This window comes from Carcharodon carcharias, chromosome 13 (genome assembly GCF_017639515.1).
Source record: "Carcharodon carcharias isolate sCarCar2 chromosome 13, sCarCar2.pri, whole genome shotgun sequence".
In the NCBI taxonomy this organism is placed as follows: domain Eukaryota; kingdom Metazoa; phylum Chordata; class Chondrichthyes; order Lamniformes; family Lamnidae; genus Carcharodon; species Carcharodon carcharias.
Window position 1 is genome coordinate 61,268,401 of NC_054479.1, and position 17,509 is coordinate 61,285,909.

A 17,509-nucleotide genomic window follows, 5' to 3' on the forward strand; every position below is an offset into this window, starting at 1 on the left:
AGCTTTTAGTCCCTTAAGTTTCCAATACTGTTTTACCTTCAGTTCCTCGCCATGAAGGCAGACACACTTTGAGAAATTTCTCCTTGTCTGTGCTACTTAAGGGATAAGTTTACCTTTGTTACTGTCCTTTACTTGTAAAAGCTCTTGTCAGGAATATTATAATAGATTATTTAATTCTCCTGGTTTTTTAAACAACTTTAGGGTCACTGTTTGAACCATGGAATCGTTGCAGCACAGGAAACCATTCAGCCCATCAGTTCATGCTGGTATTCTCTGGAACCATAGGTTATTCAGCCTGTTGAGCCTGCTCTGCCATTCAGTTAGATCATGGCTGATCATCTAGCTCAACACTACTTTCCTGCTCTATTCCATATCCCTTGGTGTCATTAATCTCCAGAAATGTATTGATTTCTGTTTTGTAAATGCTCAATGATTGAGCTTCCACAGCGCTCCAGGGTAGAGAATTCTAAAGATTTGCCACCCTCGGTGAAGAAATTCTTCATCCATCTTAGTCTTAAATTGTTTACCCTTTTTATCCTGAGATTGTCCCCTGGTTTTAGACTCAGTAGCCAGGGAAAACATCTTATCTACATCCATCCTGTCATGCCCTGAGAGAGTTTAAATTTCAATGAGATCACCCCTCATTCTTCAGAACTTTAGGGAATACAGACCCAGTCTCAATCTCTCCTCATACGACAATCCTGCCATCCCAGGGATTAATCTAGTGAACCTCATTTGCACTCCCTCTATGGCAAATATATCTTTCCTTAGATAAGGCGACCAACTCTGTGCACAATATTCCAGGTGAGGTCTCACCAAGGTTGTCTGGATGCAGCAAGGCATCCTGTACTCAAATCCCCTCATGATGAAGACCAACATGACACTTGCTTTCTTAATTGCTTGCTGCACCTGCATGCTAGCTTTGTGACTCATGAACAGGGACACCCATTTCTCATCCTTTCACCATTTAAGAAATATTATGCTTTTTTTTCTGCCAAAGCGAATAACTTCACACTTAATCACATGCTATTCCATCTACCATATTCTAGCCCATTCACTTAGCCTATCCAAAATCCTCTTGAAGCCTCCTTGATTCTTCTTCACTGTTCCTGCCCAATTTGGTGTCATCAAACTTGGAAATATTATAATTGGTCTCCACACACAAATCATTTATTTAGATTGTGAACAGCTGTGGACCTCGCACTGTTCCTTACAGTAACCCATTAGTAATTGCCTGACATCCTGAGAAATGATCAGTTTATTCTTACTCTGCTTTCTATTAACCAATTCTCAGTCCATGCTATATTTCCCAATCCCATGTGGTCTAATTTTATTTACTAACCGCCTCATGTGTGGGAATTTATCAAAAGCCTTCTGAAAATTCAAATACACCACATCCACTGGTTTTCCTTTATCTATGCTACAAGTGATATCTCAAAACAACACCAAGTTTGTCAAACATAATTTCCCTTTTATAAATCAATGTTGACTCTGCCCAATTTTACTGGTCTTTTCTAAATGTCCAGTTATCACATGCTTGGATTCCAACATTTTCCCTACAACTGTCATCTCTGACATCAAACTACCAGGCCTGTAGTTCTCCATTCTCCCTCCTTTCTTAAATAATGGGGTTACATCTGCTACTTTCCAGTCAGCAGGAACCTTTCCAGAATCGATAGGATTTTTGAAAGATAACCACCAATGTATCCACTATCTCTCTAGCCACCTCTTTCAACACTCTGGGATGAAGCTCATCTGGTCAGGGGATTTATCAATCTTCAATCTAGTTAACATTTCAAGTACTACCTCTGTACTAATACTCATTTCTTTTAGTTCCTTGGGGAGATCTTCTGTATCATCTTGCATGAACACAGACGCAAAGTTTTAGCTTCCCTGCCATTTCCTTGTTCTCCGCTATAAGTTCTCCTGTCCGTACCTGCAGAGGGCCCACTAGCCAATCTTTTCCCTTTTGTATACCTAAAGAAGCTTTTACAGTCCAGTTTTGTTCCTCACTAGTTTGTTCATATTCTCCTTTCCCTTAATCAGGTTTCTTGGTCCTCCTTTGGGTTTTAAATTACTCTCAATCCTCGGGCTTACCTTTCCCTGGCATCCTTAAAAGCTGCTTACTTTGAGTTAAATTTCCCATCGGTGTTTGTGCCTTGGAGGAATGTATATCTGTTGTAGCCCTGTAGTATTTCTTTAAATACTAGACATTGCATGTCTACTGTCATTTGTTTTCCTAATCCACCAAATCAGTTTTCCCCTCATACCTTCATAATTTCCTTTTCTCCAGATTTTAAGGCCCTAGTTTCAGAATGAAATATATCACATTCAAACTTAATGAAAAATTTTAGCTTATTATGGTCACTATTTCCCAAAGGCTCCTTTACAGCAAGGTTATTAATTGGCCCTTTCTCATTACACAACGCTAAATCCAAAGTAACCTGATCCCTAGTTGCCTCCTCAATGTGCTGCTCCAGAAATCCATCTCGTGTTCACTCCAGGAATTCATCCTCCACAGCATTGGTGCTGATTTGGTTAACCCAGTCTGTGTAAATTGATGTCACCCATATTACTCTAGTACCCACATTACATCTCTCATTTCCTGATTTATACTGTGCCCAACATTGCCACTGGTTTGGTGGCCTATAAACAGCTTCTACCCATGCCTGCTGCCCCTTGCTGTTTCTTAGCTCTCCCCAAACTGATTCTACATCATGATCCTTGGATCTAAGGTTCTCTTTTACCAATGTACTGATCTCATCGCTTAAGAGTGCTACCCCACCTCCTTTTTTCTTTTTCCCTATCCTAAATGCTGAATATCCATGGATATTCAGTTCCCAATGTTGGTCACCCTGTAGCCACGTGTCCACAATGGCAATTAAATAATACCCATTTACCTCCATTTGTGCATTCAAATCATCAACTGTTTTGCAAATGCTACATACATTCAGATAGTGCCTTTAACTCTGCTTTTGGTCCTTGCCTATGCTTAACCTGTCCTCTACTTTTGCTTTTCCTGAATCTTGGCTCCCTCTCGGGTTCCCACCCCCCTGCCAATCTAGTTTAAACCCTCCCCAACAGCAACAGCGAATCTCCCTGTGAGGGTCTTGGTCTTGGTCCTGTTAAGATGCAGCCTGTCCATCTTGTACAGGTTCCAGCTGTCCCAGAACTAGCTCCGTGCCTCTGAAATCTGATGCCATCCTATATCAGTTTTCCAGCTGTGTTGAATTGCGCAATTCTCCTATTTCTACGCAATAACGTGAGACTGGAAGTCATCCTGCGATTACTGCATCAGAGGTCCTGCTTTTCAACCTCCTTCCTAGCTCCCTGAAATCTGCTTTCAGGACCTCAGCCCCCTTCTCGCTTAAGTTATTTGTACCAACGTGGACCACGCCCTCTGGCTGTTCACAATCCCTCAGAAGAATATCCTGCAGCCACTCTGACATCCTTGACCCTGGCAACTGTGAAGGCAACACGCCATCCTGAAATCTCACCTATGGCCACAAACTTCTGTCTGTTCCCCTAACTAATGAATCCACATCACTGCTCTTCCCTTCACCATCCCCTCCTGTACAGCTGAGCTGCCCATAGTGTCACAAACCTGGCTCTGGCTGCACTCCTCCAAGGAATCAACACCCTCACCAGTATCCAAAATGGAAAACCGATTAGTGAACAGGACCCCAGGGACTCCTGCATTAACTATCTGGTTCTCTTGGACTACCTGGTGGTCACCCATGTTCCTAACTTAATGTTCCCCTCTGAATGTGCTATCCACGTAGCGCTCAGATGTGCCAAGGTGACTCCAGCACTGCTTGAGCTCTGAAACATGGAGTTCAAGTTTCTGTAGCAGGTGATATGTCCTGTACATGTGGTCACCTTGGACACCCTTCGCATCCATGACTTCCCACATATTACAGGACACTTATTTAATGTGACCGAGCTACCCTTCCATGCCTTAACTTCATTTACGTTAACTTTATTTTACTTTAGTTTTACTTATTAACTTCAATTTATTTTACTTTAAGGCCAAGTAAAATAAAGCTCAACTGTGACAGACCTTACTAGTACTGATAAATCTGACTAATACTTAATGCACTTAGCTATTTTGCGATTAGTCATTTGGTAGTACAGAGCATTGCTGAAAAAAGACATGTCAAAGCTTTTCGTCTTGTACTTATATTGGCATTCTTGAAGTGTCCTGACAAGGGGGAAAACAATTTGTACTGTATGGGAAGAGACTCCCAACTATCCTGCCACAAACCAGTGTCTACTCAAGATACTGAATCGTTGAAAGCACGGCTAGCTGATCTAGTGCATGCATGTTGTGGGATTCCGAACAGCCTGTCGGACTTTCGCATACAACGCGAATGTCTTGCAGCATTGCGAGGCCTTAAGACAAACCCAGACATACACATCAGTAAACCAGACAAAGGGCTGGGAATAGTCATTCTTAATGAGTGTGACTATATCAGAATGCACGCCATTCTTGATGGGTCCAAATTCATATCCATTGGACCTGCCATTTAACATGACCAGACAGCCTTGCTTGAATATAAAGTTAAACGCTTGCTGGACTTGTTGGTCATCACTCTTACAGGTGATATATATGACAGAGTTTATCCTCATGGTTCACTACATCACTGTATCTATGGTCTACCCAAGACACACACAATGTCCCTCTACACCCCATCTTATCTATGACACAAGTTCTGCACATTATGAATTGGCCAAATGATGGGGGTATTGTTACAACCAGTTTTGATCAAGTTTTCCACATATATGGTGAAAGACTCCTTCATACTTCCGAAGGCCATGCAGGACTTGCACAGCAATAGCAATTCTGTGTCCACATGTTCAATTGACATGACTAGCCTATTCACCAATGTTCCACCTCCGGAAACCATAGATATTTGTGCTGGAGAACTATATCATTGCGACCTATACCTGCCACCACTCTGTGAATCAGTATTCATTGAACTATGAACTTGGCAACTCATGCAATTGAGTTCAGTTTTAATGACACCATGTATGCCCAAATAGATAATGTTGCCATGGGATCCCCCAGGCCCAGTTCTTGCAAACATCTTTGATAGGTTCCATGAGAAACGTGTCTTTGATGGAATGATGCCTCCCTCCTACCCTTCATATTTCTGATATGTGGATGATGCATTTGCTATATTTAAATCTGCAGCTGCATGTAATAATTTCCTTTACATGTCTTAATGGGCTCCATCCTGCACTCTCATTCACTTTTGAAATGGAGCAGTCAAATGAACTCCCCTTCCTTGCTGTACTAGTTGAGAAATCTGAGGGGGGTTCTCTACTATGGTCTACCGCAAGCCTACCTACACTGGTCAGTACATGTGTTGGGATTCTTACAGTTCCACGTGCTATAAATTGGTCTTATCGGCAACCTTATAAATAGGGGCTGAGCCATTTGTTCAGCATGCAAGCTTGATGCTAAAATAGGGCACATCAAAGATATCCTGTGTGATAATGGTTATCCTGATGTGATTTGTTTTACGCTGTATAATCTCACAAACGAGCCTAAGACCGTCACTTATGGCCCTGAAAAGTGCCCAGTCTAGCTCAGATTACCCTGGAAGGGCAAGGTATCTCAAAAGTTTGAGCAACAGGTGAAGCTAGCTGTTTCACGTTGCGACTGTGCTGTCACAACTTGAGTCGCACTTGTCACTAACAGGATGTTGCCGTCAAGCTAAAAAATGTTCTGCCTATGAGTAATGTGGTACATGAATTTCAGTGTCAGTGTGATGCTAAGTATGTAGGCCATACATCCCAAAGACTGGTGGATCATATCAAACAATGTCTTAGCCACTGTTTGCAATGGGCCAGGTACAGCCGTGCTTGTGAAACTCAAAATACATGTCCAACATTAGATGTGATTCTGCAATTGGACAATATTTGCTAAATAATCCTCTGTTCTAAGAATTATGCTGATAATCCGTTTAAGATTGTCAGTCGGGCTCAGTGTGGCACATTTGTGTGTATTAGAAGCTACATTTATTAATACATAGGGACCTACTCTTTGCAGACAGGACATGTACGTTGTGCCTGTTTCAGCTAAACAAAATAAGTGACAGCCATTTGCTGACTCATTCCTCAGGGCGATGTCTTGACCAATCAGGGTCAAGCTGACTGGTTTAAATTTTAACAATGCTTGACTGTTAACTGTCAGTCACCATCACTGGTGTATTCTCCATGGCAATGCCTCTACCAATCGGAGTCCACTTGCCAACCATTCAGCACTCTTCACATACAATATCAATTCTTTTCCCCTTTATTGGTATTCTTGTGAAGTGTCCTGATCAGTGCAAGACCAAAAGCTTCATGTTTCTTTTCATCAATATTTAACAATTATGTGTATCTTTGTTTTTCTAATTTCCAGCAATTTCCACACCCTCCGTAAGAGCAGTTACTCACCAGTCAGTCAACTTGTGTCCCTTGGACCCTGCAAATTTATTTCCATCAATTTCATTTTGTAATCATTCTACCTCCACTTCAGTGAATTCCAGGTCATTACCACTCACTGCATAACAGTTCTTCTGCATAACAATCCTTCCATTAAATCCATCACCTAGTCCTTGTACCATCACTAATTGGAACGGATCTTCACTACCTGCATTATCTAAATCTTTCAAATCTCTCCTCAATCAGCTTTACTTCAGGGAGAACAACCATAGCATCTCCAACCTAAGCTTGCAGCTAATTTCCTTCATCCCAGGAAGATTCTAGTAAATCTCTTCACCTTCCCAAGAAATCTGTCTTCTATCCTAAAGTGTGGGAACCCAGATCTGGATTAGATACTCTAGTTGGGCCTAACCAGAACTTGATAAAGGTTCAGCATAACATCCTTGCTTTTGTACTGTTTCTACCTATGAAGCCTCTCCAAGATCCCATTTGCTTTAACTTTTTGTCTATCCTACCACCTTGAAAGATCTATGCATTTGTATCCCTGGCTCCCTCTGTTCTGCCCACTCTTTTTAGAACTATGTTATTCAATCTATCTTGTCTCTTCCCTGCCCATCCTGCCAAAATACATCGCCTTTCACTGTTGAATTCCATCTGCCACTTATTTGCCCATTTTGCCAGCTGACCTATTTTTCACAGGTGATTGAGTCTTAAATGCCCTCTGAACAAGGGCAGTTAGAGATGGGCAATAAATGCTGGTTGATCCAGTGATGCTCTCATCCCATGAACAAATAGAAAAACAAGCTTTGTATTACCGGCACATTTTGACAATGTACTGTGTATTCCTACCATTGGTCCTTGGAACACCCCTGTCCACCGTCCTCCAGTCTGGGAACAATTTACCACGACTTGGTTTTCTGCCCTGCATCCTTATTTTTAATCCAAGCTGAAGTTGACCCTCCTAGTCCATGAGGCTCATTTTTGTTAACCAACTTTTTTTGTGATCCTTTTGTCAAAGGCAACATCTGTGGCACTTCCTTCAGCCTTCTCCATCACTACTTCAATAAATTCAATTGGGTTAGTCCACCACTACCTCCCTTTTCACAAATCCATGTTGGCTTCTCCATGAACCAGTTTTGATGTTTCCTTGATTATTTCTAAAATCTTACCAATGATGTTGAACTGATCAGCCTGCATTGCTGGCAATGTCCTGGCAACCTTCCATGAACAAGGGTGGCGCATTTGTCATTTTCTAATCCTCTATCACCTCCCCAGTATCTAGTGAAGATTATGACAAGCCCTTCTAGCTTCACTCCCATTAGTGTTCTGAGATCCAAGTCATCCAGACCAGGTGACTTAAATCTTGCCAACCTTTCTAGTCCATCTATTTATTACCTCCCAGCACCCTCTTCCTTTTAAACAATGATAAAAGTACTCTTGTGTTCTAGCCTTGTCCTGCACCTGTTGATTGTTTATCATCTGTGCCCCTAATGGGCCCCATCCTACCATGTGCCTGCTTACTATTTACATGCTGGCTTCCAAAACTCTTCTCAACCCTCTGGCATGCCACCATTTATTCTTCCCAATGTTATAAGCCTCTTTCAGTCTAATTGTCCTTATCTCTAAGTCATAGGTGGATCCTATGTTTAAATAGAACGTGTTTTTGAACATTTTGAACCACTTCTCAATGTTTCCCACTGTTTGCTTATGCCTGTTTAATGTTCAACATTCGACTTCTCCTGCAGATCATCTCTCTCCTGGCTCTCCGATAGAAAACACGGACAGAGGGGCATCTCCTATTGGAGGGACAAGGTCATCCTACCACAGATCCACTTGTACGACTCCCCAATTAAACCAGATGCGTTTCACCAAAGACCAAGACTACAGACCCAGATCCACAGGAAGGAAAACTCCCACCAGAGCCTCTCCAGTTCCTGGATCACCATTTCCTCGCCCTATTTGTCCTGTACCTATTATGTCACATGTACCACTTGTCCACCAGTCTCCTCCTCACCTGCCGCCTGGGGTAGTTCAGAGAATGCTGGCACAAGGCATGTCACAACAGCAGTTACATCCTGCACTCCTTCACACAGGTGAATGAGCAGCTTTAGTCTCTGATCACAGCTGCACAGTTTTTCTGTAAAAGTGTTTTTTTGGTTAGGTAAACATTCAATGCAAAGATTTTCTCTCCATGTCCTCCATCCTTGACCAGGATGAAAGATATTTGTAGGAAATATTGGAGTCTGAACTAATCAATGGAAAACATTGAAGGTAGCTGCTCAGTACCTAAAGTAAGATGTTTGAATAGAATGTTTCTGCAGAATTAGAAATCAGTCTCTTCATTAAAACTGACCCTAATGCAAGGTCAAGGGAACAATCTATTGTTCAGAGCTGCTAACTTTGTATTAATGGCTCTATTAGCCCTTGAAGACCCCTCATATGTGAGAATACTCTAATGCCCAACTAGAAAAGAGGCATTGCTGGATCTGCTGGGAAATGAGGTGGATTAAGTGTCTATGGAGGAACACTTGAGTAAAAGGTGTATCATTGAGATTTAGACTAGTAATGCTGAAGGTCAAAGTAGCATTTCTAATTTGAAGAGATTGCGATTGAGAAGGGAACTATGGGTAAAATGGAACCCAACACTAACGGGAAAAGCTAACAGAACAATGGGTGATCTTAAAGGACGAGATGCTTCAGATACAGGCTTGGTCCATTCCAAGGGTGAAAGGTAGGGAGCCAAGAACGCAGCTGCTTGGTTGATAAGGGAGATGAAGGTCATGTTGAAACAAAAGCAGGTGTATGATGCATGGCGGATGAATTCCTCACATGAGAATCTGGTTAAATGCAGTGGGTTGAGCAGGAAGGTCAAGAGGAAATTAAGACTGAGAATGAGTGTAGTATAGAATGGCAGTCAACATTCAAGGGATCGAAAAATCATTTACCAGCATTTAAGAGGTGGAGTGGGCCTAATAGGGACAGAGGGTGAGCTCAAGAAGCACAGGTCAAGGCCAGAACTTTTTTTTCAACGCACTTGTTGCCCATCTTTAATTGCCCTTAAGTGGTGGCAAGCAGCTTGAACAGCTGCAGTTAACCTGGTTTGACCTTTAACAGTTTGGTACAACTAAGAAGCTTGTTAGGCTGCTGAAGGCAGTTAATAGTCAACCACATTGCTGTGGGTCTGGATGGAAGTCTCCCTTCCCTTGAGGACATAATGAACCAGATGGGTTTTTACAACAGTTAATGATGGTAATGGAGACCATGAAACTTAGACTGGCTTTGAATTCTAGATTTATTCGTCATTTGAATTCAAACCCCATTAGCTGCCATGGTGGGATTTGAATCTGTGTGCCTCCAGCATTAGCCTGGGCCTCTGGATTACTGGTCCTGGACATTTACCACCGCTCCGTTGTCTCCCCCACTATTACTAGTGGTTACTAATGAAGAGGAATCTGATATGGTAGAGGCAATGGAAAGGGTGAGAATTGAGGGAGAGCAGGAATGGTAAAAGCTGGCAATGCTTAGAGTAGATAAGTCACTTGGTGTGGATGGCTTGCATCCCAAGTTGCTGAGGGCAATAGGGGTTGGGATGGTAGGGCTTGTCATAATCCAATCTTGAGGAGATGCAGGGGATTGGAAGGTGGTAATGTGATGCCCTTATTCAGGGAAGGATGTAAGGGCAGTCCAAGCAACTGCAGGCCAGATACAAGGATTTTGAAAACTTGGACATTTTTGAAAGGTAGGTAGATTGTGATTGACTAATTAAATTTTTTGAACTGCAGGTTGATGAGAATGTAGTGGAAATTGTCTGTATGAATTTTAGCGTTTGACAAAATACCACAGGCAAGTTATCAAAATTGAGGCTCATGGAATCATGTCAGCGTCCAATTGGATATAAAGTTGGCTTAAAGACTGAAAACAGAGTTGTACAAAGTTATTTTTCAGACTGGAGGTTGGTGGGCAGTGGTGTTCCCCAAGGGTTAGTGCTAGGGCCACTGCTCTTTTTGCTATATAAACAACTTGGACCTTGGAATACAATAGAATTTCAAAATTTGCTGATACCACCAAACTTGGAGTGGCAAACAAAGGGGATGGTACAAATTGTCTGCAACATGACATAGGCTAGCAGAATGGGCAGACAAATGGCAGATAAAATTGATGTGAGGTGATGCAGAAGGGATATATAGAAAGGCAATATATAGACTTAAATAGCACAGTTATAAAGAGGGTGCATGTATGAAGATAGCAGAACATTGAGTGGTTAGTAAAGCATAGGATCTTGGGAGAAGTGTGCGCTAAGAGAATTAACATTGGTAATTTCAGGTTAGGCTGCAGGAAGTTTTGTCAAAACGCTTTGATCTGCTTTGGCCTTTGCTCCAACTCAGAGTCCACAAGTGTAAATGCTAAGAATGAAATTAACTACTTTTATTCTCATTCATTTGCGCAAAAAGATCTGACTGCTTCAGGAAGCAACGCTGGCTTTTTCAAATCCACTTTACATGGCAATTTTAAACACAGAACTTGTGGTCTGTAAGTTGATTTTGCATCTTACACAAGATGCAGAATTCTTTAATAACTTGAAGGCTTGTAACCAGGCTGTACATGCTTGCTGTAGAATTATGGTAGTGAAATCTTAGTTTGCACATCAGAAAGCTTTTGGGCAGCCAGACTGACTTGCTGGTGAGCTTCCTGTTGAGATGTTTTGGATCAGTACAATTGCATCAGTAACATGACCTTGTAAATATTTACAATCTGGATTTAACTGGATGCAAAGCTTTTTTTTTTGGGAAGTCCTGCACTTTTGAATTGATGAGAGCAGAAGGGTGGAAGGAATGAGATCTCTGAATAAGGGAAGGAATTATAGGTGTGGCCCCAAGTAAACTTAAAACCAGCTGGAATGTGACAAGGTTTTTGAGCATGAGAATGGTGTTTGTATAACTTTGTAACTAGTGAGGGTTACTAAAATGATGCTGATTTCTTGTTTGAGTCATGCAGGTGTTGTAATTTATAGTGAAACTGGCCATCCAAAGGGCACCTGGGTTCCTTGAGCCAACTGGTAGCTGGTCTAGGTTGTTTGGAGAGCTTAGTCAGTGAGGTGCATCAGTGTGAACTGTTTTTCCCAGCAGCATGTTGAACTTGCATTAATCTGGATCAGAATTACTTAATGGTGCCCTGGCATTTAGTGTTGGAATGAATAACTTTTATCTCTATCTGAATGCAACTTGCTATTCTGATTTTGTACAAAACAGCTAAGGTCTCAAGTAAACTATGCTGAAGGTAACTGCTTACCAGTGACTAGCAAATCTGAAACTTTTAACCATTTGTCTAAATCAATCTCACAGGTATGTTTCCATCAGGTGTGGATCTGTCTCATTTGCAGAGCATCCCTCCAACCCTCCTTGGGCAGACTTTCTACCCTCTTCCAACAAGTGGACTTCCTCTCCTAAATCCTCGAGCAACACTCTCCTCCACACAAATTCAGGCATCTGCAACACCATTGCAACACCTGGCCATGATAAGACAAGGTAATGAGTCCAGTTTGTATATAACTTGATGCTTCAAGCTTCTTGGATATGCATGTATTCGTTTAAGCATCTGCAGACTGTGTATAGGAGCTTCACCTCATAGCTGTGTTGAAGTTTGCAATGACTGGTGGGGTGGTAGGCGGTGTTGCAGTCAGAATGCAACAATGTCAATACTTTTGGCCTTGGATGGAGATGGGGGTGTTGGAGCAGGAGGAGATGGCAAACTGATTCCCACTTTTTAATTGCTTTTGAATGTGAGTTGATGGCAAGCTGGGCATTCTTCAGTTGGTTAAAAAGCCTGCCTGTTCAGGCTTAAAGAATATGCATTTGGGCTCTGCAATGGTTGTGGCTCAGGCCAATTCCCATGTGACGAATAATCTCATTCAACATTCACTATTGAGCACTGGGGTACTGTGGTAATAACAAAATTGGTTGCTGTCATTACACCACTGAAACCAACAGTAACATCTGGAGCCTGCATATTTGCAGAATAGCTTCTGGATTTTCATGTTTTTCCAGACTCTGCTGTTGAGGCACCCTTCTCTCCCAACCTCCATAATTCATTCTATGGGAAATCAGTTGAGTTGATAACTTCCATGGGCTCTTAGTCTCACTGTAAAAAGCCTTTGTAAAAGTTGAGAATAATGCTAAATGATATATTAAGATTATAATTACTGTTAAATTATTGGCCTTGAACTATTTTCTCCATTATCCACATTTATGTTTGTTTTCATCTTAATCAAATTATTTGCTTCACTATTTGAAAAATTAAATTTAAAAATGAAGGATGTTAAGTGTTTTATCTTGATGTTTGCAATTGGCTCGTCACCTGCTGGCTGACCATTACTACTGCACACTATGGCATCCTTTGACTTCTTTATCAGATGTAAGTTGCCACTGGGAAAGGCAAAAACTACACCACAAATTGCTGATCTTGTGGACAGTTTTCTTTAGGATAGGTGCTGCTGCATGCTGCTGACCACAATCCAGCCCTAAATGTTGCCCCTTACAGCCAGAATTGGAGGAAGTCAGATCTGAGGGTTGAGGAGGGATGTGGCCATGGACAGATTTGAAAATGAGGATTATGTTTAAATTTGAGCCATTGGTGGACTGGGCACCTAAGGTGAAACTCTAACAGGGTATGAGTTAGGATAAGGGTAGCAAAGTTTTGGAGGAGTTAAAGTTTGTGCAAGATGGTCAAGAGAGCACTGAATTGTTTGAGGCCAAAGAATTGTACCCTATAAGCCATGCAGCAACCCAAAAGTTCCCTTGCAGATGTCAGTCCTTAGCTTTCATGCATGCACAGGCTTGCAGAAAAAAAGACCTGTGCACTCAAAACTGCCCATGCACTGCAAAAGAATTCAAAAAAACATGGAATAGGCTTTCAGCAACAAAGCTGAAGCAGGGGTGAAGATGGTTTTATTTCATGGGATGTGGGTGTTGCAGGCAAGGCCAATATTTGTTGCCCTTGAGCTGAGTGGATTGCTGGGCCATGGCAGCCAATGCTGTGGATTTGGAGTCAATGTAGGCCTGACCAGGTGGTAATGGCAAATTTCCTTCCCTAAAGGGTGTTAGTGAATCAGATGGCTTTTTATGACATTCATTGGTGGTTGTTGGAGGTACAGTGCATCTGGTAGAAAGGATATGGGATCAAAAGCTTAGTTGGAGGTCACATAGAATGCTGAGATTATGAATTGTTGCAACAAAAGTGGATGAGGTGGGGGAAGGTGTTGGCTAAGAAATGGTCTGGCAAGCACCAGACACTTTGTACCTGTCTTGGGCTGCGCTGATCTGTTATCAGTTCTCTTGTGATCTACCTTTGTTCCACTGCAATCTTTTGTCGTCTCCTGCTGCTGTGCAATTATTCCCCCCTCACCAAAACAAATGTTTTGAAGTTCTAAGCCTAGAGGATGAAAAGCTGCTGCAGCTGCTTGACTGCTATCAGTGATTTAGTAGTAGTCAAGTGATGCATGCAGTGATCTATCCAAATCCTCTTACTCCAGAATACCAACACTCCTAGGTCAGGGAAAGTCGTCACTTTTTTGCGAAGGAACAAACTCCGAAGCTGTCATAATAAATGGAAACTAATTTGGACTAATCCCATTTAGATGTGCTAATTTGATTGTCACAGACTGAATTAGCCTCTGCAGTCTGGAGAAAATTGAGAAGCTTGGGTTGCATAATTTATCAAGTTGCTTTCTCACCTGTTTCGGATAATCTGCTTGAGCTGCGTGTATGTTTACACCACACTAGGGTGGTACTTGCTGCTGATGACCAGAGGAATACAGTGGTTTTAACATTTGTACCTCCTCTGTGCTGAACATGCATCTTATCGCTGCTATAAAAGCACAACACTTGACATGCAGAGGAGTGGCTTTTTGGGTCACTTCTAAAGGGACTTTTAGGGACTAACTGAAATTAACCTATCAATTAAAACAATGTAGAAAGATAAATTTGCTCCTGCGAAATATTTTTATTTTGTAAGTCTAACTCTTTCTTTTGCAGTGCTGCAGTCTCCCAGTGCAGCTGGCCAAGCACATGGAGCCCACCTGCACCTGAACCAGCAGAATTCTACTCTGAGGCCTCTCCATCAGAGAAGTGGGTCCCCTGTTAATCTCTCCAAATGGTTTGGCAATGATGTTCTTCAGCAGCCATTACCATCTATGCCCAGCAAAGTGATCAGTGTGGATGAACTTGAGCTCCATCAATAGCAGTGTGGCAATATAGAACATGATATTTGGAGAGTGTTTTAGTAATGTACCTGCAGGCATCCAAATACAGGGGGAGTGTCCTAAATATGGATTTTTTTTTTGTCACCTGTGTTTCTTGGCCCCTGTTTTGACTTCTCTACTGACCGTGGGGACAAAGTTACTTGGGAGCGCCACCACCTGGGGATTATAACTAAATGGTAGCAGTCAGGTTGCCAGAGGTCTGTGTCTGTGGGACAAGTGCCTGCATTAAACATTGGATACTTCTGGAAAGAATACAGTTGAGCTCTTAATGTTCCAAGGAAAATGCAGCCAGAAAGGGGGGATTTTACGAACATTAAAAGCCACCATGAGAATTGTATAGACACTTGTGTACAGGAACTTGTGTAAAATAACACTGCTTACATCTGTACATAAGCATCTGCAGTGGCTGACTATGACTGTGTATATAAAATGCTGCTGGATGGATGAATGCAATGACTCCTGTACTCCAGTTTTGCTGAAATATATTTTGTAAGTTTTTTTTTGTTTGTGGAATTTGCAGCATGAACAACTTTTGAGGGAATTTTAATTTCCAATGCACCACGTGGTTCCTCAGGTCTGTTGGCAGTGACCAGTAGATAGGAACTAAGCAGGCATCGCTGTACTGGGAGTGTTATATGTGTGTATATACTAGATTCATTTTAATACTGGGAGCAGGAAAAGGCCAGAAGACCCTGTATGTACATTTTTTTTTGTTGGAAAATCTAGGTCAGACCAGATCAGGTTTATATTGCTGTTGGGCTGGGAACTGAAGGCCTTCAGTGGGAAGCCTTCCCAACTTGACTCTAATGTCCACAAAGGGAGAGTGGGGCTTGATTTCAGTAACTTTCTTTTTGAAACTAGTGGGTGAGAACTCTGGAATCTGACAGTTGCTTACCAGTAGGGGATCCTAGCCCCCATAGCACCAGTACAGACCATGTATTGCCTCTGGTGCTCATTAACTGATGAGAGAAGTTTATTTTGTGTGCCTTTTCTGTTATGTGGCTGAAATGCTTTCATTTTCTTTCCTCAGTCTCCCCTTGCCCACCCTACCCAATTTAATGTACAGCCCCTTCACTCCACTGAAGAACACTGCTTTGTATTGTCCAGAAATGAGACCTGTAACTTTTCTGCAGTTTGCTGTTTTAGGGAAGGGAAAAGCACAAATTGATTTACAAATGAAGCGAATAAAATTTCACATCTCAATGTTGTTTCTTTTTGATCCAGTAAATTGCTGAAATGTTTGCCAGAAATGCTGCACTTCCCATTGAACTTAGAACTGATAGTTAGTCCCCATACACCTGAAGCAGTTGTAACCTGTTTAGCGTGTACCATGCTAAGCTTGGTTAGAGCTTCATCTTGCATATGTAGTTCAAATAGTTTGCATAGTTGCCAGCTTTCACATTTACCCCAGTTTCAGCTGCTTTTGGAGTATATAAAATTCTACTTCAAAAGCTCTTTTGCACCAACATTCCATTATATCATCTACCCAAGTATTTCAATGCCTGTGATGTTGGAAACACAGCAAGGTCTAGCAAATAGTAGTATGATGGTGAGCAAATAATCCATTTGTGATGTTGGCTGAAGATGAATATTGACCAAAATGTGGGAGATTTCCCTTGCTCTTCAAATAGTGTCACATTGACCAGAGTTCAGACCAGGCCCCCCTCAGCATCTCCATCCTGAGTGCTACACTGGAGTCAGTCTGGATTTTGCACCTGATCATTGAAGTGGGGCTGAACCTACAACATTGTGTGCTTCTGCTGAAACATGTTACAGACCTATGGGATGGCCTTGTTCCCTGTTAGACACTTTTTTTCTTTTGTGAGTACTTATTCCTCTTCTCCATTCCTTTAAGATACTGTGCTCTTAAGTACCAGAAAACTGAACTTCAGAGGGCATCATCTCATTCCTTTATTTCCACACACGTGTCCTAGTAAGTATCACTGGATGCCAAGTGGAAACAGGAATCTAGGTTTGGGGATGTTGCCATCTGTTGCTTCACCATTTCATCCCCATCCATCTCAACAATCTTGAATGAAATCTAATATTGGGCCACAAATGAACCTGGAGAATACCTTTTTCTGTGTTCAATTCCACACCCACAGCTTCACATCACAATTTGTGGTGGAATTGAGTATAACCACCTGATGTTGCCTCTTCTCCTGTAGTTTGTGTTGTGAATTTGTCACATTTAATTGGTTACAGACTTTAACACCGCACGTTTTAAGACTTGGCAAACTACAATTGAATATTAAATGAACACTTCAGCTTCTATACTTGTATTTTCCCACAAATTCTTTAATGTTATGACAATTGTTCCTCAGTGTCTTCTCAACTTGAGTCATTTTCCTCATCTGGCTCTTCACTATTGAAAAAAGACAGGTAATACTCAACTTCTGAACTACCTTTTGCAGTCAAACATTGTTGGATCTCATTGAGATTTGCAGCCTCATTGGCTGTCAAATGAACATGGACAGAACCAACTTTATATCACCTGATAGGGCAATTAGTCTTTAACACAACCCATTTAATTTTGAAGGGTAAGGTTGGGAATGCTGTTGGAGCCATGCTAGCCTTCGACATATTCAACAATGGAGTATCCAGAGTCGTCCTCTGATAGCGGATTCCTGAGTGAAGATTGGAGTTCCCCATGATTACTTTAGAGATGCCTGTAACAAGGGTAATGACTTTATGGTGGCCTATAAATAACTCCCACCAATGTTTGTTACCCTTTGCTGTTTTTTAGCTCCACCCAAACTGATTCCACATCTTTTGATTTGAAGGTACTCCTGAGGATGTACTGATCTCATCCTTTAATAG

At 41.8% G+C, this 17,509-nt stretch overlaps 1 protein-coding gene across 3 annotated transcripts in view; it reads left to right on the forward strand.

Annotated features, from left to right (window-relative positions):
* eif4enif1 (eukaryotic translation initiation factor 4E nuclear import factor 1) overlaps positions 1 to 15,892 on the forward strand; it is a 69,274-nt gene extending 53,382 nt beyond the window's left edge. For all 3 annotated transcript variants that reach the window (XM_041202259.1, XM_041202260.1, XM_041202258.1), the window contains 3 exons: positions 8,178 to 8,525; positions 11,775 to 11,957; positions 14,463 to 15,892. In XM_041202259.1, the coding sequence (XP_041058193.1) occupies positions 8,178 to 8,525; positions 11,775 to 11,957; positions 14,463 to 14,668 (737 nt within the window). In that variant the 3' untranslated portion in view covers positions 14,669 to 15,892. The remainder of the gene's footprint in view (positions 1 to 8,177; positions 8,526 to 11,774; positions 11,958 to 14,462) is intronic.
* Positions 15,893 to 17,509: the final 1,617 nt, after the last annotated feature.